The 23,869-nt window shown below is 47.4% G+C and overlaps 2 protein-coding genes across 2 annotated transcripts in view; one reads left to right on the top strand and one right to left on the bottom strand.

Annotated features, from left to right (window-relative positions):
• LOC103196849 (core histone macro-H2A.2) overlaps positions 1–812 on the top strand; it is a 32,315-nt gene extending 31,503 nt beyond the window's left edge. The window contains exon 8 of the mRNA XM_007940663.2: positions 647–812. Within this exon, the coding sequence (XP_007938854.1) occupies positions 647–812 (166 nt within the window). The remainder of the gene's footprint in view (positions 1–646) is intronic.
• Positions 813–4,319: 3,507 nt separating this feature from the next.
• Positions 4,320–16,649, bottom strand: AIFM2 (apoptosis inducing factor mitochondria associated 2). Its single transcript, XM_007940662.1, has 8 exons — positions 16,472–16,649; positions 16,003–16,118; positions 14,076–14,195; positions 12,438–12,530; positions 7,748–7,856; positions 6,240–6,392; positions 4,735–4,935; positions 4,320–4,471 (listed from the first exon to the last, which is right to left on the bottom strand). Exons 1-8 carry the CDS (start codon positions 16,647–16,649, stop codon positions 4,320–4,322), a joined length of 1,122 nt encoding a protein of 373 aa, XP_007938853.1.
• Positions 16,650–23,869: the final 7,220 nt, after the last annotated feature.

The raw sequence follows: 23,869 nt of genomic DNA, 5'->3' as shown, positions 1-23,869 counted from the left end.
GATAGCAACCCCTCCTTGGGTTTCCAAGGTGGTATCACTACAAAAGTAGATTGCCCAACTTTCCTTCTGAGGAGTGGCTGGTGGGTTTGAACCACCAGCCTTCTGATTAGCAGTCACATGCCTTAGGCAGTATGCTACAGAGCTCCTGAGAGATACACTGGTACATGAAAAACAATTAGGAAGACAGCTTTGGACCATACATACTTGCCCTTCAATAATGATCCGGTTAGCATGTAAACCAGTTTTTTAAAGGAACAAATAAAGCCTGTATTTGCTTTTTTAAAGCCCAGGTATTTTCAATGCTGAATTACTAACTTTTTAAAGGTGAGCTAAATTTGAGTACTGCCACATAGAGTCAAGCGCCAGGGCACCATTCTCCTGCCAGCTGGATGGCCTTGGCTAAAATTACTGTGCCTCTAAGTCAGTGTAGACACTTCCGAAGTGGGGGAAAGGTCTCCGCCAGTCTCCTCAGGTTGTCACATGACGGGGGGTCATGCATGCACGCAATGAAGTATATCTCACAATAAAATGACGATCCGGTGCCAAAATGAAAGGGGGGGGCATTGCCCCTCTGATCTCAGGGGAGAGTTGCTCCAGTGGGTCCCAGGGATTAAACTGACATCAGCTTTCTTCCCCTTATGCACAGGAACTGCTTTCCCAAACAGACAGCGGCCCAGGTCACCCTCAAGGCGATCTCCGCCCACTTCGATGACTCCAGCGCGTCCTCGCTGAAGAACGTTTACTTCCTGCTCTTCGACAGCGAGAGCATCGGCATCTACGTGCAGGAGATGGCCAAGCTGGACGCCAAGTAGCCGCATGGCAGGGTTCGCCCACAGGAACCGAAAGAGGATGGATTCAGTCATGAGAGCGGGGTTTTATTTTTCACAAGGAGAGCAGAGGGTGACGCAAGGAGGCCGAACGGTGGGAGCCCGGCCGCCTCCGCCAAGGCACCTCCACATTTTATATTCTGGTAAAAAGAGCCTACGTATGTAATTAGCCAGGTCTCCAGGAGGGTTTTCTTTCCCTGTGTTTTCTTCCTGTTCTTTTAGGACTTTTTTTCTTTTTTTTAACAGACCTCGTTTTAGATTTATAGCCTTGACTTTTACACACACATACACATCCTTTCACATTTCCTAGCATCTTCTGTCCACCCCCCTTTTTTTTCCCCCACCCCCCGAAGGAAGAGTGACTTGGGCGTTGTTTGTTGTCTGTGTTCCGTGATGGAGAGAAAATTGGAAAGACATTTCACTGGTGCTTTTCTGTTTCAGTGTCCCCACCCTGAGCCCCAATAATATCTGTAACGACTCCTGAAAAGTTTTTGCTTCAGTCTTTTTTTGTTTTTTAAAGAAAAAGAAAGGACAAAAAAAAAAAAAAAAAAAAAGAACTAAGTGTATTTCTTAAACTTTATTATTTTATTGCAACATTTTTCTGTTGTAAAACTGTCCCCCGAGGTTGGCTACTTCTAGAATGTGATCAATGGAGGCCTGTCACTAATAGGCTAGACTCAGAGGCATAGCACCTAGGGCAATCTCTAAATTGGACCCACCTGCACTCCCCACCCCCACCCCCGCCAATTTCAAGATGAATATTAGTTGATAGTGGCAATATGTCAGCAGAAAACACTTCCTGCCTCTGTCCAGCTGCCAGAGTTAGGCGCCTTTCATATTTGTGGTGCCTCAGAATGTCATCTGGTATCTCTTGTGGTGCCCCCTTGAACTTGTGACCAGGGGCAGTGCCCCCCTCTGCACCCCACTTCTGGATGTGCTTGAAGAAGGACATTGGGCCATACCAGGTTAATAGGAATTACTCAGCGGCACCCCCCCCTCAAGTGGATCCCAGAGCACCTGCCATAACTTAGATATGCCCGTGGCTAGGCTCCCACCACGCTAGGCCCCAGATCATGCAGCACCATAATGACCTGTTTCTCAGGCAGCAGATCCTGCTCCTGGAACGGGGAGCCTTGCTGGTGGATGTCTGCCAGCCCTGGGCGAAGCCCCCATCTACAGTGCCTCTGCTATTTAACTCAGATGGGGTGGCCATCCTTCAGACACATAGGCCAACAAAATGGAACAGAGCCTGGGCCCTCAGGCTGAGAACCCCTGTGAGGCTGGTGTCCCAACAACTCTGGCCACGTACCCAGAGGACACCATCAAAAGCAGGGAGGACTATGGGGCAGTGCCACTCTGTCCTATAGGGTTTCTATGAATCAGAATCAACAGCAACCAAAAAAAGAAAAGGGGCAGGAAGCAGCAGCACCAGGAGGGGCGGGGCTTGAATTTATTCAGATGAACTAATCAACAGGAGCTCTGGTAGCATAGTGCCTAAGGCACTTGACCACTAACCAGAAGGCTGGCGGTTCAAACCCACCAGCCACTCCTCAGAAGGAAGGTTGGGCAATCCTACTTCCGTAGTGATACTGCCTCGGAAACCCGAGGCGGGGTCGCTATGAGTCGGGGCGACTCGAAGGCAAATAACAACAACAACAACAACAATCAACTACTTCTACAGAGGTTTAACATAGGTAGTCTAAAATGGTATCCTCCCTATTGGAAATTTTCTCCCAAAGAGATCAGCACCAATTGCTGTCAAGCAGATTCCAACTCATGATGACTCCACATATGTCAGAGTAGTCAGGATAGAACTGTGCTCCACAGGGTTTTCTGTAGCTGGTTTTTTGGAACTGGATTGCCAGGCCTTTCTTCCGAGGTACCTCTGGATGGACATTGCCAGGTCTTTCTTCTGAGGTACCTCTAGATGGACTTGGACCACCAACCTTTTGATTAGCAGCCAAGTACTTAATGATTTGTACCACCCAAGGACTCCCTCCCACATACAGGAGTCATTCCTGTACCTTAAGATTCAGTCGGTAGCAGGCATAATTGCCAAGTAGCCAGGCCTCCAGATAAGGTTCCTTTCAGACCCCTGGCATTCAGCTGGAGTGCTGTCACAAGTCTGCCCATGCCTGAAGGCTGGCAATGCAGGTGTCACCTGCCAACCATGCCTCTGCTCCCTTACCCAGATCACAACCCACCAAAGATCACTTCAGCTAAGCTGCCTTTCCATGAACATCTCCAGTGCTTGGCAGGCTGGGCTTTGGTCTCAACTCCTGGTAACTTTATAAACACTCACTCTCTGTTAGGATGGATCAACCCAGGAGGGAACTTTTGCCTAACTCCTCTTAAATGTAACCTATGGTGTGTAATCAGGATCTAAAAATGGAAACACGGAACATTTCATTAAGAGTAAAGCATGTAGGGAATAGTTAGAAGTGGTTTAAAATCGAACTTCTTACTCAAGATTTACAAGGAAAAATGATGAATCAGTACATTTCCAGCAGCAGGCTTGAATCCAATCTTGGTTTCCTTACCTGTCCAGGGAGGCTAATGACCCCGTGTTCTTGGGCTTTGTGTGACAATTCAGAGGGATGCCTGAGAAAGCCTGAGGTAAATTGTAAACCTTTTTATCAGCCCTAGTTGTGAGTATCATTTCTGGTTCCTGGGGACAAGCTCATTATGTAATTTGTCTAATTGGATTCAGACAGAAAGAAGTGATAACATGTATTGAGTACTATGTGTCAAGTTCATATCTCATTGAATGTTAATCACTTCCTAAACTAAGTTGCACAAGTGCAGGAACCATGTATGTGGCACAGTGACTGGTATATACAGGTGCTTAATAAATATTGTTTTTGATTAATTAATGAATAGGAGATGTTCTAGAAATAAATACTGAATTAAAAACTAATTAGGCTCCTATTAACAACTCCCCATTTCACATTGGTGGTACAAGAGGTATGAACCCCCACCCTCTGATGTAACAGGAGACACCCTCTGATGTGATGGGAGAGGTATGGGTACAAGCTGACTCTCCATCCCAGCTCCCGTGCCTTAGCAGATCTCACTGTAGACAGGCCTTCCTGCCCTTACCTAGGGGATGGCAGCCACCTAGCTCTCTCCTTTCCCTACTCGGAGAATGCTGAATGCCAGTCTCTATCCTCCTACACAACAAACCCAAGAGGTGCCTGAGGTAGAGGAGACTGGCTGTCCCCTCCTCGAGACCACGAGAGTCACTCAGCCAGCAGAGATGCAAGCAGACCTTTCCAAACCCAGAAAGAACCCTCTTAGGGGTGTCTTTTAATTCCCCTCTGTCTCAGTTTTTAAAGTTGGTTTTACACAAGTTTTATCTCCAATCAGTACACTGTTGGCCTTTGACTCTAGAAAAGCAGCTTTGCTTTTTGGCACTTGTTAGACTGGTGCCATCTGCCCAGCAGCCCATTCGCCTGTCTGCGGTGAACCTCAGCCTTTTGTCCAGCCTGCCCATCAGGGTGGAGACTGCCTCATGGTTTTCCAGCTCGTGGAGACAAACAGGTCCCGGCTCTTGGCCAACCGAACCATGAGCCGACCCACATAAAAGCCACTGATCTGACCCACGCCATCATTTCTTCCCATGGCCAGGAGGAATGTCAGTGCACCTATGGAGAGAAGAGACATGGAACCGAACTAAAACCATGCTTAACATTCACAAGGCCACATGTCCCAGAGCTCAAAACCCAGGGGTGTTCAGTTTCTAGGCAAGGAAATGTGTGAAACTCTCAAGAAGGTATATGAATCCAACTCATGCTTAAAGAGTTCTAGGGGGGTGTTCTATCACCAACTCTTGAGAGTTTGTTCTAGTGGTCAGTCATCTTAAAATACAGAAAAGTTCTGCCACACTAAAGCATGTGGCTTCCCTTACCAGGTTTGTAGGCCTTGAGGGGCCTCTGTTTCATGGAGTTGACGATGTTGGTCACAACGATGTTGGCATGCAGGCTGGCATGATAGGCCATCTTGGGCTCCTTCACGTCAGCACAGTCACCAATGGCGTAGATGTTACTGTAGCCCTCCACCTGGAGGTACTCGTTAACTCGAAGGGCACCATTGTCAGCCATTCTACTCTCTGCTGGGCAAGATGAACACCAAAAGCAAGAAGCTTAGTTGCCATTTTAAGTGGCCACCAGAGAGAGGTGAGGATGAGCCTAGATACTGGCCAAGTCACTCTCCAAATGTACACCCTCAGAAGACAATTGTTCTCCCAATTTATTCCTGCCTGGAGGTCCTATCTCAGAACTCTTTCAGGAAAACAGGGTTACTGATTCCAGTGTACAAACTGGTAAAAAAAAAAAAAGCCATTCCCATTGAGTCAATTTCAACTCAATGCAACCCAACAGTAAACTGTAGGACAGAGTAGAACTAGCACCTAGCGTTTCCTGGCCTGTAATCTGTACAAAAGCAGACTGCTTCATCTTTCTCCCGTGGGGCAGCAGACCTTTCGGTTAGCAGCCAACTGCATAACCACCGCACTTTGAAGCTTCAAACTGGGCTCCTTGCTGTCATAAATAACAGTAAGTTTCATTTTATAAAATACACATAACTCTTTATAAGTTACAATTTCCTTATGAACATGGATGAGATTTTTCCAATAAATGCAGGGCTTTAATAAATAATGAACTGCGTTTCTTTTTTAAAGAGACTTAAAAAGAACGTATCTTTGAAAATACTAAATTAGGACAATTGCCTATTAAATTATGGGATCTCTGTCTATTATAAACCCTCAATCCCACCCCTACACACAGCTGGGCCTAGCTTCGATCTTCTGAGGTTGGATAATTACTTCCTCCCAGACACAAGGCAAGAGCTCCTTGTTGGGAAAGGGTACTCTTAAATAATGGGGACACAAAGAGACTCTAAGACACATCAGCCCACCTGCCCCTATCTCCAGTTGGCTATTCAATATTGAGCTTAAAAAACATGAGGCCATGTTATTGGCCCTGTTCCCAAAACAGGTGCTCCAAGCACAAGTGATCAAATGTTTGGGTTGGGGTCTGAGGAGTGCAGCACATCTCACCAGGTCAGCAGACCTGACTCGGAATTCCTCTGCATGGGGGTAAGAAACAAAATGGGGATCTTTCTAGATGCTCTGAAACCTGTTCCCATGTTATGACCACTAGAGGGCATGCCTGAATTTTGGAAGATTCTACTCAGTTTGGCTACCTTCCCACAGCTGAGGAAAGCACAGCAAGAGTAGAGCCCGTCCTGAATTTAAAGTCTGATGCTGGCATTCGGAAGAGACCAAAGAAGCTGCTGAGATGAAAGGGGAAAAGAAGGATGGTGGCGATTCCTGAGGAGAGGACTGCAGGCGGAGCACGCAGAATAGTGAGGTGGCAGCCCGGGAAACAGGCCATCTCTTGGCCGCCCGCTTACCAAATGCACTGCGGTAAGCAGAGCTGTTGATCTTGATGCCATTGCAGAGGATCACCAGGTTGGTAGCCACCTCCGTGCCTTTGTCTGTCACCACTTTGATGTACTCTCGGTACTCATTGAGAGGCAGTTCCTCCAGGTTGCTCACCCGCTCACCTGTCACATGGGGTAGGGGAGTTCCATGACTAGGAGGCCAGCAGAGGGCAGATGCAGCAAGGCCAGGCCCATACCAAGGCTGAGCCTGGGGAAAGCTAGACCCCTGTGGCCCAACTAGGACATTACTCCATTCCCATCTTCCCACCATGCCCCTCCCCCAGCCCACTTTCCAAGAAACAGGCTGGACATCTAGTCCTAAGGGTTCCAATTGGAGGAGAGTTCTAAGAAGCCATTTGGGAAGTGAGTCTGAATTTCCCAAGAACCTCTGGGAAAAGCTATTCAACCTAAAACCTCAAACACACCTCTCTGAATGCCAGCTCCAAGTACACCATCAACAAAGGTGGAAGCAAGAGAAGTCAGAGAAGCCAGCTTATGATGCTCACTGCTTGAAAGTACAGGTGATACCAGGTACTAAAAGGAGGCTGGAGGGGCATGAGGAACATCTCAGATCAAACACCTCAACCCCCTCCCTGTTACAAATGAGGAGATGAAGGCCCGGTGTGGTGAAGTGTGGGGTTACCCTATTGGGATCAGAGCCCCATTCTAAATTACTACATGGTTCTCATCCCTCTTCCTCTGGATACATACCACACTCCTTACCAACCTCAAAATACAAACCACTAGACCTATTCCTTCTATCACTGAGACATCATAATTCAGGTCAAATCTTTTAGATGATTTTTTAATGGTTCACGAAATGCAAATCCTACCATCTACTGCACTGTACATAAATCGATAGCCAGGACACTATTGCCAGACATTAATGCATGTTATAGAGTGAATTGTGTCCTCAAAAAAACGTGTATCAAAAACCTGGCCCCTGTGCCAGTGGACCTGACCCTGCTTGGAAATAAGGATCTTCTGTTGTTATGTTAATGACATCAGGCCCAAGTAGGGTGGTCCTACACCTAGTCCCTTCTGAGTTAGAAAAAGAGCAGAACAGACACAGAGACACACACTGGGGAAGAGAGATGTCATGGGAGGATGCGTCTACAAGCAAAGGAATGCCAAGGATTGCTGGCAGACTTGAGAAACTATGAAAGAGTCTCACAGAAGAGATTGATATGGATGACACCCTGGTTTGGACTTTTAGCCTCTAGAACTATGAGAAAATAAATTTCTGTTCTTTAAAGCCACTCCCTTGTGGTATCTTTTGTTATGGCAGCACTAGGTAACTAAGATAGTACTCAAGATGGTTTCTGAGGTACTTCATGCTCAACTCCAGGAGATAACAGAAAACCAAGATCCTGGGGTTGACCACAGCCGCCCTCAAGGTGGAGGCAGTGACCAACCCATAGAGCCAAATCTCACCAGGCCAGAGAGAGGGCTAGGGAGGGAGACGAAGCTGCACCTACCCAACAGCAGTTGCACGCCTTTCCGGAGAAGGATCTCCTTCACTTCCTGCCGGACACAAGGCAGGAGCTCTTTGTCAGCAAGGGGTACTTGGGAGTGAATGAGAGTGACCTAGGGGGAAAAAAAGCACAAGGACTGAGAAGGAGGCACTGAGATATATGTAGAAGTTTCAGAACACATTAGCTCAAACTTTCACCCAAATCGTAATAAAAATTTAAATAAATAAATAAAATGTTAAGATGTTAAAAAAAAAAAAAACATTAGCCCATCTCCCCTGCCCCACCTCCCATTTACAGATGAGAAAACTGAGGCCTCAGAAAAATAACTTGCCCAGTGCTAGTGAGTTCACATCTCCAATGCCTAGTCTAGGACTTTCAGTTCTACCCTGCTACCCCAGGGCCAGAGGACCAACAAAGTTCCATTGCTCTACAATCCACAGCTCATCTGTGGCCACTGAAAAATTGTTTTCAAGCATCCTTGGACACTTACACAATTTATCTAAGTCATGGACCTTCTAAATATAAATCACGCTGGTATTCATATTGAAGGGGCTCCAAAATCACCCACGAACAAAGCAAGAGGTCATTAAAAAGACGAGACAGGAAGAAAAGACCAAACTGGAATCAGAAGAGACTTTGAAACTTGCCCTTGAGCTGAGAGTAGCTAAAGCAAATGAAAGAAATGACAAGATAAAAGAGCTGAACAGAAGATTCCAAAGAGCAGCTCCAGCAGATAAAGCCAATTACTATAATGAAATATGCAAAAGATCTGGAGTTAGAAAACCAAAAGGGAAGAATACACTCGGCCTTTCTCAAGCTGAAAGAATTGAGGGAAAAATTTAAGCCTTGAGTTGCAATACTGAAAGATTCTATGGGCAAAATATTGAATGATGCAGGAAGCATCAAAAGAAGACAGAAGGAATACACAGTCACTGTACCAAAAAGAATTGGTTGACTTTCATCCATTTCAGGAGGTGGCATATGTTCAAGAACCAATGGTACTTAAGGAAGAAGCCAAAGCTGCACTGCAGGAATTGGTGAAAAAGAAGTCTCCAAGAATTGATGGAATACCCATTGATGTTTCAACAAACAGATGCCCCAATGGAGGCACTCACTCGGTTATGCCAAGAGATTTGGAAGACAGCTACCTGGCCAACCGACTGGAAGAGAACCCTATTTGTACCCATTCCAAAGAAAGGTGATCCCACAGAATGTGGAAATTGTCAAACAATATCATTAATATCGCACGCAAGTAAAATCTTACTGAAGATAATTCAAAACCAGTTGCAGCAGTATATTGACAGAGAACTTCCAGATGTAAAAGCTGGATTCAGAAGGGGACATGGAATGAGGGATATCATTGCCAATGTCAGATGGCTCTTGGCTCAAAGCAAAGAATACCAGAAAGATATTTACTTGTATTTTATTGACTGTACAAAAGCATCTGATTGTGTGGATCATAACAAATTATGGGTAACATTGAGAAGAATGGGCATTCCAGAGCACTTAATTGTACTTATGAAGAACCTGTACATAGACCAGGAGGGTGTTGTTCAAACAGAACAAGGGGATACCGCATGGTTTAAAATCAAGAAGGAAGTAAGTCAGGGCTGTACCCTTTCACCATACTTTTTCAATCTGTATGCTGGCAGATAATCCGAGAAGCTGGACTACATGAAGAAGAATGTGGCATCAGGACTGGAGGAAGGCTCGTTATCAATCCGTGATACACTGATGACACAACTTTGCCTGCTGAAAGTGAGGATGACTTGAAGCACTTACTGATGAAGACTGAAGAATACAGTCTGCAGTATGGATTACATCTCAATATAAAAAAAACAAAAATCCTCACAACTAGACCTATAAGCAGCATCATGATAAACAGAGTAGACTGAAGTTGTCAAAGACTTCACATTGCTTGGTTCTACAACTGACAACTGGAAGCAGCAGTCAGGACATCTGACGACATATGTTGTTGTTGTTATGTGCTGTCGAGTCGGACCCGACTCATAGTGACCCCTCCATATAGCACTGGGTAAATCGGCTGCAAAGAACCTCTTTCAAGTGCTGAAGAGCAAGTTGTCTCCCTGAGGACTAAGGTACACCTGACACAAGCCATGGTATTTCCAGTCACCTCATATGCATGTGAGAGCTGAACAATGAATAAGGAAAACCGAAGAAGAGTTGATGCTTTTGAGTTGTGGTGCTGGGAAAGAATGCTGAAAGTTCATGGACTGCTAAAAGAACTCCAGATCTGTCCTGGAGGAAGTACAGTCGGAATGCTCCTTAGAAGCGAGAATGGCCAGACTTCGTCTCATCTACTTTGGTCATGGTGTCAGAAGAGACCATTCCCTGGAGAAGGATGTCATGCTTGGTAAGGTGGACGGTTGACGGAAGAGGGGAAGGCCTTCAACGAGATGGACTGACATGGTGGCTGTGCCAATGGGCTCAAGTATAGCAAGGATCATGGAGTTGGCACGGGATCGGGCGGTGTTTCATTCTGCTGTGCATAGGGCTGCTATGAGTCAGAGATGACTCGATGGCACCTAACAACAACAAAATCAGCACTTCCAGACATGTTTCTATGAGCTGTCTGGGGCAGCACAGGGAAGTGGGAGGCAGCCTGGAATAAGGTTCAGAGCTTAGGCTTTGGAATCAGACTGCCTGAATTGAAATCCCATCTCTGATACTCACTTGGAAACTCCCAAAGCCTCAGTTACATCACTGTAAAATGGAGAGAATAGGAACTTTGCAATGAGAAAATATGTATAAAGCATGTAACTTAGCACATATAAAGTTCTCACTAAAGGTCGGCTACTATTGACTTAAGGAATCCTGGTGGCATAGTGGTTAAGCACTCGGCTGCAAACTGAAAAGTTGGTGGTTCAAACCCACCAGCTGCTCCACAAGAGAAAGATGTGGCAGTCTACTTCCATAAAGATTACAGGCTTGAAAACCCTATGGGACAGTTCTACTCTGACCCATAGAGTCACTGGGAGTCAGAACTGACTGACAGCAATGGGTTGGGTTTTAGTTTACGTTGATCTTATTAGTCGAATAATTATAAACATATGGAAAGTAAACTGAGTTACTTGAAATTATTTACTGCTTTAGACTGGTCTTTAAGCCCACGAAACAAAAGGAATAAACTTTAACTATATCAATCATTATAATTTCCAACAATTTGTCAGAAAATAGTCATATCATTAAATTAGCCCTATTGATTTTTCTTTTAAAAACCAACCTGCCTCTCCCTAGAGGAACAGAGCCATTCGTAGGCTTTGAGCAGCTCTCAGAAGCTGATTTGGCATCAGCTGCAGGCAAGCTCCTGCCTTAAAAAAAAAACCTTGCTGTTGAGTCAATTACAACTCATAGAAACCCTATGAGACAGAGGAGAACTGCCCCACAGGGTTTCCAAGGCTGTAAATCTTTATGGAAGCAGACTGCCTCATTGTTCTCCCATGGAGAGGCTGGTGGGTTCGGACCACTGTCCTTTCAGTTAGCAGCTAAATGCTTTAACCTGCACCACCAGGGCTTCTTAGCTCCTCCCTAGAGGCTCTATAATTACTGATCAACACTCAGCCCTCGGCCAAGCCTTGCCACCACACCAGGGTTTCTTCTTTCTCTCCAGGTTTGCCAGGCTCTAGAAGGGAGCATTAGAAGGGAACAGGAGAGGCCTATGACACCACCCCACCCTACCCCACCTCTGTGGGTAGAAAGCAGTGCCAGCCAGGCCTTCCCCAGCACAGACACTCAAGGGCCTGACTATAGGTTCTCACTGGGCAGAGACCACAGTGTGGCTCCACAGTTGGGGCTACAGTCTGAGGCTACAGAAGAAAAAGACCAAAAAGGCCACAGCTCGCCCCAGAAAAATAACCAGTTGAGGGTGCTTTGTCCAAGCAAGTGGTCAGCAAGAAGAGGTCATTAGATTCTATCTGTCTATCACAAAGTCAGTTCCAACTTACGGCAACTTCCTGAATTACAGAGTAGAACGGTTCCATAGGATTTCCTTGGCTGTAATGCTCTGGTGGCACAACAGCTAAGTACACGGCTGCTAACCAAAAAGTTGGAGCACCCAGGGGCTCCAGAGGAGAAAGACCTGGCAATGTGCTCCGGTAAAGATTACAGCCTATGGACAGCTCTACTCTGTGACACGGGGTCACCCAAAATCAACTTTATGGCACTAACAGCAGCAATCTTCATGAAAGCAGATTGCCCGGTCTTTCTTCCACAGCATTGCCTCGCAGGTTCAAACCACCAACTTTTCCATTAGTATTCAAGTGTAAACCCTGTGTGCCACCGAGGGACCTGACTGAAGGGGACAAGGAATTGTAAGCTTGTTAGTGTTTTTTTGCCTGTCTGCCTCTGGGTGTTTCCCTGGGACTTTATTCTCCTGCTTGAGTTCAGAGGGCAGGACTGCCTGCTGAACCGGGCCACACCCAGAACAGCTTGGTTCTCTACATGAACTTCAGATGCAGAGGGTTCCTGCTCTTGCAGAAAAACTCCCTGCAGAGTCACACTTTAGGGGATTCCCCAGTGCAGAGCACAGATGGGAAAAACACACTTCACATATGTCAATGGGCCTCCCACCTCCCCAGCCTTGGGCAATTTCCGAAGGTTCCTTAAAAATGAAGATAAAGCAGAAAGAAGCCAAACCACTGAGAGTTCAAGGCCAAGGCCTGGATCACCCCACCTCCTTCTCAGGATACTCAGTTTTAATCTCTGCTGCCATCTCCACTCCTGCAGAGCCTCCTCCCACCACCACGATGAACTGTGAGCTCTGGACCTGATTGAGGAGAAGGAAATGTCAAACATGCCCACAAAACCATCCCCTGCCACCTAGGTCAGCAAGTGGTGTGGGTTTCTTGGCCAAAGAAGAACAGAGAACACAGGACTCCCTTTCCAAATGTGGGATACAAATTGGAGTACTTCCTCAGGGCCAGGCATTGGTGGGGTATTTCCCCTGCATGCTCCCATTCAATCCTCATAAAAGCCCCATGCAGCGGGTATTATTATTAGTCCACCTTACAGACGAGCATGACCCAGGCCTCAGTCCAAAGCCAGGTTCCTAACCTACACACTAACATCTGCTCATTGCTGTACAAGAGGATCCCCGGGCCTCTCAGAAGCTTTGCAGAGACACCTGGCCTTTGTCCCTTAATAGCACTCACCATGATCTCTGTGGTGGTTAAGGTCGTATGTCAACTTGGCTGGGCCTGGTCGAGTGCTGGGCAACTGGGTGCAGTTATTCCCCATGGTAAGATTGGTAATTAACTCCATGGTGGAATCTATAGGAGCAGCTGAGTAGTTGTTTTAGGGGTGTGGGCTGCTTCCAGTATATAAGAAGCAACTTTGAAGAAGGTCTCCAGCTGATGGCACGCTTGAACTCTGCGTGCAGCTGCCAATCTTGGGACTTTCAATGGACTTGACTCAATGGCCTGCCGTGTGGTTTGGTAATATCAGGATTGTGCCTGTTTACTTGTCGACCTTGGGTCTGTCAGCCTCAGCAGCCAGCAGCTGCCTGAGTGGAGAGATGCCACTTCAGTGGGCTGGGAGCAGGAGGCAGAGCTGAAGCCCAGGGTCAAGGGGCTTTCACCCAGCCCCTAGAGCCTGGCACCTGGAACTTAGACTTCTAGCGTCCAAAACTGTATGAAAATAAACTCTGTTTGTTAAAGCTATCCCATTTGTGGTATATTCCTGCCAGAGCGGCACTAGGTAACCAAAACAATCTCCCTCTGGGTATCCATTCCTCACCTGTTAAATAATGGCATTAGATCCTGCCCCATACTCTCTCAGTACTGCTGGGGAAACTGAGACCACAGACACCTGTTGTTGTTGTTGTTATGTGCTGTCAAGTCGGCCCCAACTCATAGCGACCCCTCCTTGGGTTTCCAAGGTGGTATCGCTACGGAAGCAGATCGCCCAACCTTCCTTCCGAGGAGTGGCTGATGGGTTTGAACCGCCAGCCTTCTGGTTAGCAGTCAAGTACTTTAGGCACTATGCTACCAGAGCTCCCCCACAGATTCTAGCCTGCTCTTAAAACACATGCACTGCTCTAACGGGAGGTACTGTGCATATGAAAAGCCCCAAGAGAAATGAGTCTGGGACAGGGACATGTCTATCAGCAATGTAAGTGGGTCTGGGGACCCCATTCCCAGGCTTTGATGACAGGTCCAAAGGTCCTCTTGTTGGAAGTCTCTTTGTCCTAACTGCTGTGTGACTACAGCTGCCTGGCTCTCCCAGCTCTCCTGCTGTAGGATGGGGCCCACCTGGTCTGTCCCCCCTCCCTGCCCCCAGACCCAGCCCTGCCCCAGTCAGTTGGCCAGCTCACCTGCCTCACCATGTCCTCGTAGGCCTGGATGGCAGCCTGCTGGCTGGAAACCTGGTTAAACTTGCCAGGGAAGGGCCCAGAGCTGCCTGTGGCCAGGACAAGATGTGAGAAGGGCAGAGCCTATGAGGACAAGAAGAAGGTGAGGGTAGGTCAGGGTAGGCAAGGCCAGGGCCTCTGCCCCCCACAACAGCCCCCCACCAGCCCAGGAGAACTAAGTGGAAGCAGCTCCTCCGGGCACATAGAGGCAGCTCTGGGTTTGAGGGGAGAAACATCACCAAACTGGTTAGGTCGAGGGATGCCACTAGAACCTGGAGAAATCCCTAAGGTGGAGACCATACTTCCTAACTGGTAGAACTCCTGAGTGAGTGACCAGAACCATACCACACAGAAACTGGGAGGCTCAGCTCCCACAGCGGGAGGCAGGGAAGCAGGGAACTGAAAACGATTTGGTGGGAATAAGCAGGATTCTAGCTCCCAAAGTGCAATTAGTTTAGAATCTCCTGGGTATTTTTGAAAAACCCTTTCTCCTAATACTTCCCTCCCGAAAAAAAGAAATCTCATTTGGAGCCTAAATATAGAAAATTGACCCAAACACAGAGCTGTTCTGCTAGAAGGGGGCAGAGAGTGCTAGGTCTTCTGGACCCCCTCTACCCCCCTGAAGGCCTGAGAGAAACACGAGGACCCCTCCAGGACTGTGAGAAATAGGGCCAGAAACCACAGGACTAGGAGACTCTCAGATATTTTTGGCTAGGAGATTCTCCAGCCCTAAAATTAATTCAAAGAGGATAGAGTCACACTAAATTACATACTCATTAAGGGTAGGAGCTGTCTCCTTTTTTTTTTTTTTTTTTTTTGATTCCTCTTACTTCTGAATGCAGAATTGGGGGCTGGGCCTGGAAGTGACCCTCAATGGCATGGATGAATTGGTGGTAGCTCATTGATGGAGCTCCAGTTAGGGCAGGGAGGATATGCCAGGCCTTGTGCCATACCCAGGGTCCTTCAGTGGCACAAATGGTTTGCATTCATTCCAACCTAAAGGTTGGTAGTTCAAACCCACCCAGTGGAACTGTGGAAGAAGCTCTGGTAATCTGCTTCTGTAAAGATTCCATCCAAGAAAAGTCTATGGAGCACAGTTCTATTCTGTAACACACGGGCTGTTATGAGTCAGAATCGACTCAACGGCAATGGGTTTGGTTTGGGTTTGGTGCCATACACTGAGGGTGAGGAATACAAGCATGCATGAAGAAAAACTTCCATCCCCATCAAACTCCAGGAGATGTGAGAGCACACAGGTTTGGCCATGAGTCTAAACTTCGATTCTAGATAGTGAGGAGGCCTCCTGGGCTGGCCAGGCCTGGTACTGGTCTAGGACACTGGCTTATAGAGGCTGAGCTCTGGGGTGAAACTGTCTAGGTTCAAATGCTCCCTTAGTCTCTTACCAGCTATGGGATCTTGGGCAAGCCTCTCAGTAAAATGAGGTTATACATATATGTCATAGGGTCACCAAACCAAAAACCAAACTCACTGCCATCAAGTCGATTCTGACTCGCAGTGACCCCCAGAAATAGATCACCCTATCTTCCTTCCACAGAGCAGCTAATGGCTTTGAACCACTGACCTACTGGTTAGCAGCCAAGTGCCTTATCCAAATGCCACCAGAGCTCCTTCATAGAGTCACAGTGAACATTAAATAAAATGTATATAAAGGTTTAGAACAGTGTAATGCACACCGGAAAGGCTCAAGAAATATCTGTCACTATATTCTTGTCACTACAGAGGTCAAGGATTTGTCTACTGAGAATCTACTATCTGTCTAGCCCCAGGCTAAGGCTCAAGGGTCAAAGATGACTCTCTCTCCCAGAAATCCAACAGTGTGTTCTCTGGAAACCCTGAGGCCAGTGGATGGGTCAGCCTCCGCGGCACTCACCTCACCGCCCTGCAGCTGCACCGTCTGATTCTTCAGGTCTATCCCGACCACCATGCCCTGCTGGAAGTTGTCCTTAAAGGTCACTGAGTAGGAAATGAATGTCTTTTTCGCAAACCCTGGGAGATGAACACAGAAAAGGTCACAGTGCAGATCTGCGGCTGCCAAGGGGAAGCCAGAACAGCCCAGAACCTTTCCTGATCTGCATACCAACAGGAGCACCTTTGGCCAATCAGATGGGTGGGCTCCCCCTCCTCCATGTCCCCTAAAGTCCCAGCCTGGGCCTTGAATTCTCAGAGAAGTTCAAGTTTACTTCCAGAGCCTTTTTATGGTAGCTTCGTAGAGGCCAGTGACTTCAAGATTCTCTGGAATTTGTGTAATGGCAGAATTTTGGTGGAGAACACTGTCATCAGCCTGTGTGCCAGGACAAGACCACTCTCACAAAGAAAGTTCTAGAAAGGGCAAACATTACCACTCTCCACAGAGGCCCGGAGGGCTGCCACATTGTGGTGGAAGGAGTCCTTCATGTCCACCAGCGTGAAGGGGACATTAAGCGCTTGGAGTTGACTGGCAGCTGCCATCCCTCCGAAGCCCCCGCCCACGATCACCACGTGCACAGATCCCACGTCCATTGAGACCTGGGACCCCATCTCGAACCAGGTACTGCTGGAAAAGTAGGGGAGACCCAATCAGAATCAGCAGGGGCAGAGAGGGCCGGGGGTTGAGGTATGGGCCCACAACAAGAAAGGCTACGAATGCTAAAGCTTGGCCTTTTTATATTATGTAATCATTTACTAATGAACTTTCAATTTCATAAAATTTGAACTAAATTCTGAAGGAACAAGAGATCCTATTTCCACACCACCCTGTTCCCTTCTCCAGAGCCATCCACTGTTACCAATTTCTTATGAATCCTTCCAGAGAAGAGTCTATACTCCTTTAATCATGATGATTTTTTGCACACATTAAACAAACTGTTCTACCCTTTTTTTTTCCATTTAATATACTTCATCAAAGACTTTTAAAGAGAGGAGTAACATTTACTCAACAGCAATACATTTACAGCTTCTACTCTCTGACACACTCTATGCTACAATCTTCTAGTCAAGACAGATAGGCAGATATGGTCCCTGCCCTGATAAAGGCCAAAACCAAACCAAACTCACTGGCATCAAGTCAATTCCGACTCACAGCAACCCTCATCGGGTTTCCAAGGCTGTATATCTTTACAGAAGCACACTGCGTCATCTTTCTTCCATGGAGCAGCTGGTGGTTTGAACTGACCTTTTGGCTATCAGCCAAATGCCACTAGAGCAAACTCAAAAGGCCAGACTGTGATGGTTAGTTTTATGTATCAATTCTTAACTGTTGTTATGTGCCACTGAGTCGAATCCAACCCATAGCAGCTCTATAGGACAGGGTAGAATTGCCCCATAGAGTTTCCAAGGCTATAATCTTTATGGGAGCAGATCTTCAGGTCTTTTCTCCCATGGGGCCATTGGTGGATTCGAACCGCTGACCTTTCGGTTCATAGTTGAGCACTTAACCACTGCACCGCCAGGGCTCCTTGGCTCAGCTACAGCACCCAGTTATTTAATCAAATCTAGGTGTTGCTGTGAAGATACTCTATAGATGTGGCTAACATCTACAGTCAACTGATTGAAGTTAAGTAAAGGAGATTGCCCTCAATAATGTGGGTGGGCCTCATCCAATCAGTTGAAAGCCTTAAGAGCAAAAACTGGGTTTAGTAAGAAATTCTGCCTCAAGATGCAACATTAACTCCTGCTGAGTTTCCAGCTTGGTGGCTGCCTGAAGATTTCGAACTTACTAGCCCCTACATTTGAATGAGGCAAAGTCTTAAAATAAATCTCTTAAGAAAGAGAAAGTGTGTGTGTGTCCTGTCTGTTCTATTTCTCTGGAGACCCGGACAGGTGGGTAATATAACTGTGGGGCAAAGGTGCAGGTGTACAATAACAAGAACTGGGGCCACACCTGTGGGGAACTAAAGAGCAGATGCCCCAATACAAAGGAACTAAAAAAAATTATTCAAGCTCCACATTACTAGCCAAGCCCTGGCCCAGATTCTGCTGAGCCACCAAGTCACCAGTTTGAGCCTGGGGTTTAAGAAGATCAATTAGCAGGTATGACAATCACCCTACAAAAGAAGATGTGGTATGAACAAAGGTGACTGCAGTGGGGGAGAGGAGGGGCTGCAGGAAGGTCACTGCAGCATTCCGGAACATTGCAGGCACACCAGGGATGGGGATGGCCCTGCTTGAAGGGGGAGAGAGGGGGACAAAACAAGGAACAGGAAGAAACACCGCTGGGAGAAGAAACAGTGCTAGTTATGCACATGAAGGCATGTTTGCTGGTCAAGGGAGGGTGGGAGAGACGCAAGGATCCGGGCTGGCTCCAGGGTGAGAGGTGGGAGCAAGAGCCTGCTCCACTCCCAGGGGTGGGGGCATCCAGTGAGAGGCTGTAGAGGGTGGAGGGCCGGCTCAAGATGCCTCAAGCTCATGGTCAGATGGGGACTAGGTCAGCCTGACCAGTTCCCAGAAAACTAAGAACAAACCTTGGTTGAGTTTCTAGGGAACAGAACTTTAAGAACTCTAGGCCTCGAGCCAGAGGGAAAGGACACGAGGCTGAGGAAAGCATTGTGCTGGGTCTCTGAACCAAGGTAAAAGTACAAGGGAGGTAAGTTTGCCTGGGCTCCTCAGGCAGCCTGAATTCCTGGGCCTGGGTCCCCTGCTGTACCCTAAATCTGCCCTGAGGGAGGGCCAAAGGGCTGGCCTGGGGCTGCCACCAGGAGCTGGGTTTCCAGCCCAGAGGGCTTTAAGGTACAGCCAGCCCCTACAATTGTGACCTCAGAAAGAGGCAGGGGGCACTCGGGTGCAGAGGGACAGCCCAGCTGTCTGAAGAGCCATCTTGACTGCAGGTGAGATCCTGAGAGCAGCTGAGGGGTGTTGGAGGATGCTGGCTCAGGGTAACTGGTCTGCTGAGGAAGGCTGTCTCAGGGCCTGTACCAAACCCTAAGGAGAGGCAAGAGTAATCCTCTCTCCTTAAAAGCTTGCAGGCGGCCATCTAGATGCAACAATGGGTCTCTCTTCATCTAGAGCAAAGAAGAATGAAGAAAACCAAAGATGCATGGAAACAATTAGTCCAAGGGACTAGCAGACCATGTGAACCTCAGCCTATATGACCATGAGACCAGAAGAACTAGATGATGCCTGGCTATCACCATCAATCACTGAAAAAGGGATTAGTGCAGGAGATCCTGTATAGAGTGGGAGAACAATGTGGAACAAAACTCAAAATCATAAAAGAGATCAGGCTTACTGGTCTGATAGAGCTTGATGAAACCCCTGAGACTATGGCCCCTGGATACCCTTCAGTCTGGAATTGAACTCACTCCCGTGGCTTCCAGCCAAACAATAGATAGGCATACAGGTGAACATTTACATTAGGTAGATACTCCTTAGAATGATCAATTATGAGAGAACAGAAGGGCCAGATTTGCACAGGAAAATAGCTCAAGGGGGAAGAATCTATAGGAAAGAGGGACACAGGGAAGAGATAAGTACAGGAAGGAAGTGGGGAGAGAGCTGTTACATTGTGGAGAATTGCAGTCAATGTCATGAAATAAAATGTGTATGAACTGTTGTACGGAAAATGAATTTGCTCTGTAAAGTTTCACCCAAATCACAAATAAAAATCTTAAAAAGAAAGAAAAGAAACTGGGCCCTCAGCAAGGCTGGGACTGACCAGTGCCCCAGGAGGGAGGGCCCAGAGGCCTAAGCAGAGGTCAGGAGAGTGGACACCAAGGGTTGAGCAGAGCCTGGGAAGGTGGGAGATGACGGGGCGGGCTGGAGGGAGGGGTGCATTTTGCTTGCCCCCTTCAGCATAGCCCACCGGAAATGGCAGCAGTGAGGGAGACAGGAAAATACCCATAGAGTTCCAATTCTACTTAACTGGGTACAGGCCCCGAGAGGAGTCTGTCTACACAGCCTGGGGTCGGGGGGTTCTTCTGTGAGTCAGGTCATGGTGGACTACCAAGGGAAGCTTGAAAATGAAATGAGCAGAGGGAACAGACTACTTAGGCCAGAAGCCCAGTGGTAAGAAGAGAAGGGGTAGGAGAAATGTGGGGAAGGGTGGTAGAAAAGTGGGGATGCTTGGAGAGCAGGGGAGAGGGGCCAGCACAGGCAGCATTGGGGCCTACATATTCACCAGCCTGGAAGACCAGCTGGCCAGATAAGCCTGTCTCTGAGAAGAGAAAGCCCAAAGACCCCAGGGTAGGGCCTGATGGGCAGTGGGTGGAAACAGCCCCCCAGGATCATTATGTGGCTTCCTCAAAGGGTAAATTCATCCTGCACCCAACTAGAAGGACCCCTCAATGAAGGAGGGTAGGTGTTGAGTCTGAAGCCTGAGGGCACACCCAGGCAGGTGCTGCAGAGGCAGGCCCAGGGGAAGGGAGCCATTGAGGCTGGCTGAACCCCTGAACTACTGCCCTAAGATAATGTTTACAAGCCAAAGGGCCTGAGGCCTCTCCTTGGAATCTGCTGTTCTCTCTCCTCTACTGACCTATGACACCCTCAGGCAGGGGTTGGGGAAGCCAGCCATTCTCCAGCCAGCATCTACCCTTTCTCCTCAGCAGCTTCCCTTGCCCAACATTCAGGCATGCAGTCTCTCCCTCAGCCCTGCAGGCAGCTCTTTCTTGGCTAGCCCCCAAGGACTGCTGGACTGCCCTCAGCTTAGCCAGACTCCCAAACCATGAGCTTAAGCCACGGACCTGCATTAGCAGCCACACACCCTGTATGTGCTTAAAAAGTGTGTACGGCCAAAAGAAATGGATGGTGCCTAGCTATCATTACTGAACGTTTTGATCAAAGAGTCTGTGGAAGAATCCTGATCAAAAGGGGAGAAATGTGGAACAGAATTTCAATTCTCATGGAATCCAGACTTTCTGGAGCCATTGAAGCTGGATGAACCCCTGAACTACTGCCCTAAGTAGTTCTTTAACCATGAGCCCATAAATCAAAAATAGTCCCCACAGCCTTCCTTAAACCAAACAGCCTAGCTTAACTAGTAAATGTGCACTGTGAGCTTTGTGCTATTTTAAAAAAAAAAACCTTACTATAAGGAAGGTTGGGCAATCTAGTTCCGTAATGATACCACCCTGGAAACCCAAACAGGGGTCGCTATGAGTCGGATCCAACTTGATGGCAGTGAGTTTAGACATGGGATCTCTGGTGGTGTAGTGCCTAAGTGACTGCTAACCAGAAGGCTGGCAGTTCAAATCTACCTGCCACTCCTCGAAAGAAGGATTGAGTAATCTACTTCTGTAGAGATACCACCTGGTCTGCTTAACTAGTCCAAGTTCAAAGTGCCAGGCTCTAAGGGCTAGGTGAAAGCCCCTCAACCTTGGAGTACAGCTCTGCCTCCTGCTCCTGGCCCACTGGAGCTAGAGGCATTTCTTCACTCAGACAGCTGCTAGCTGCTGAGACTGAGAAGCCCCAAGGTTGACAAGTAAAAGGGCACAGTCCCGATATTGCCAAACCACATGGCAGGCCACTAACTTAAGTCCATTGTAAGTCCCAACGTCAGCAGAGCATAGCAGACTACTGAGCAAAGACACAGCTACATGCAGGGTCCAAGCGTGCCATAGGCCAGAGACCATTCCTCAAGGGTTCTACTTATATACAGAAAGCAGACCACATTCTCTAAGGCAGCTACTCAGCTGCTCACAGTAGATTCCACCATGGAGTCGATTACCAGTCTCATCGTGGGGAATACTACATCCAGCTGCCCAGCCACTCAACCAGGCCCAGCCAAGCTGACACAAAAACATAACTACCACACCACCTCAGAAACCCTCGGAGGGGTCTCTATGAATCAGAAGTGACTGGACGGCAGTAGGTTAGGTTTGGTTTGGTATATGGGATCGAACTGTTAACAGTAACTTAAAAGATTAGATAGAAAGCTTAGAGTGAAGTGAATTTAAGGGAGGAACAAATAGGAAGGAAAAGGAGGGTGAGAATGGCTACATAATTTGAAGAATGTAACCAAAGTCACTGTATTGTACCCATAGAAATTATTGAACTAGTGTATGTTTTGCTGTGTATATTTTTAACAACAACCAAAAAAGTGTATGTGGAATTATATGTGAAAACTTAGCAGTGTTGGGCAAACAACCCCAACACGTGAGGTGTCATGGGTCAGTAGAGGAGAGAGAATGGCAGATTCTATAGGAGACAATAGAATAAAAAAGATACACCCATATGATGGAATATTCTGTATTAATTTACAAAGAATGGATGGTTTCTTTTTTTATTCTCTTGTTGTTGTTGTTGTTATGTGCTGTCGAGTCAGCCCCAATTCATAGTGACCCCTCCTTGGGTTTGTGAGGCGGTATCACTACAGAAGTAGATTGCCCAACCTTCCTTCCGAGGAGTGGCTGGTGGGTTTGAACCGCCAGGCTTCTGATTAGCAGTCATTATTCTCTTAGATGATTTTTTTTTTTACATGAAAAGTTGGTCCATGAAAAAGTCAGGCATCAGAGCAGCATGTAGAGTCAAATTCCACTTACACACAACCAGATGTATGCACCCAGCTACATATACACACATCATGTAATCATTACAGTAGGGCCCTGGCCCATATCTTCACATTTAATAGGTGTGGACTTTCCTCCTGCAGTGCAGTGAGTTACTTAATATGGCTATTCCAGCCATGTGTGGTCTTTGTGACTCCCACTAGATGACTGGGTGGGACTATGTACATGTGAGGTGCTTGTGGCCCACCAACAGGACTAGACAGCTTGCTATTAATGTAAATAAGGTACATGGCGCCCTTGTGGGGGTGGGACCATGGAAATAAAGTGTATGGAACCCTATCGTGGGGACTGGTCAGGCTTACCATCTCGCTAGGCTTAAAGTGCACAGTCCCAGAGGCAGAAAGGGGCGACGATCTCAATGCCATCAAGAGAGAAGAGCCGGGAGTGGAATGCAGCACGTTCTTGGACCCGAGATCTCTGCACTGAGGTGGCTGAGAGACAGCAGAGGCAGCAGAACCAAGAAACCAGAATAAGACAGAGCAACAGGCTTCCCAGTTCATGGGGTGAGAAAGCTGAGTGCCTTCGCACAAGAGGCTTGCTGACAGAGTGGAGTGCCTCTCTGGGCACCTGTCTGGCAAAACTAAAAGAGCTTTGTAACGCTAGCCTAAGCAGGCCAGGGGCTGAGGCCCAAGAGAAGCATGTGTGGAATGGCTGAGAAGAAGCTGTCCTGATTGAAGAACTATCTCCTGAATTGTTTCTCATCCTGAATTGTAACCTGTTACTTCCCTAATAAACCCCATAATCGGGAGTATTGTCTGGGAGTTCTGTTTGGCCATTGCAATGAATTATTGAACCTAGCAGAGACACAGAGAGTGCCGTGCAAGGGATGGTTGGTGTCAGAATTGGCTAGAAAGGTTGGAGGGTGGCAGCATCTCTGGCCTCATAGGAATCAACCTTGGGCTGCTGATTTTGACCCTCCTCCCTGCCTGCAAAGTTGGAGGAGGTCAGATGAAGATGTCACCCCCATACCCTTTTTGCCCATTTTGGCAAGAAGTTCAGTAACTTGCCCAAGTTCATCCTCAACATTCTAACCTGACCTGCATTCTGAACCAAAATGCTAAAAAAAAAAAAAACTTCACTGCCATCAAATTAATTCGACTCATTGCAACCCCTCCTTGGGTTTCCGAGGAGACATCTCTAAGGAAGTAGATTGCCCAGTCTTCCTTCCGAGTAGTGGCTGGTGGGTTTGAACCACCAGCCTTCTAGTTAGCAGTCAAATGCTTTAGGTACTATGCCATTAGAGCTCCTAAAATGCAAATA

Source organism: Orycteropus afer, unplaced genomic scaffold (genome assembly GCF_000298275.1).
Source record: "Orycteropus afer afer isolate SDZICR_OR568_19922 unplaced genomic scaffold, OryAfe1.0 scaffold00070, whole genome shotgun sequence".
NCBI classification, from domain to species: domain Eukaryota; kingdom Metazoa; phylum Chordata; class Mammalia; order Tubulidentata; family Orycteropodidae; genus Orycteropus; species Orycteropus afer.
The sequence above is the reverse complement of the archived record's forward strand: the minus strand, read 5'-3'. Positions and strand labels throughout refer to the sequence as shown.

Bases quoted from the DNA above. Each gene is read 5' to 3' on its own strand.
- AIFM2 (XM_007940662.1), bottom strand. From the start codon at position 16,649: ATGGGGTCCCAGGTCTCAATGGACGTGGGATCTGTGCACGTGGTGATC. The intron at 14,196-16,002 runs GTGAGTGCCGCG...TTGTCCTCATAG, and splicing joins TGCAGCTGCAGGGCGGTGAG to GCTCTGCCCTTCTCACATCT. The intron at 4,472-4,734 runs GTAAGGGAAGCC...TTCTCTCCATAG, and splicing joins CCTCAAGGCCTACAAACCTG to GTGCACTGACATTCCTCCTG.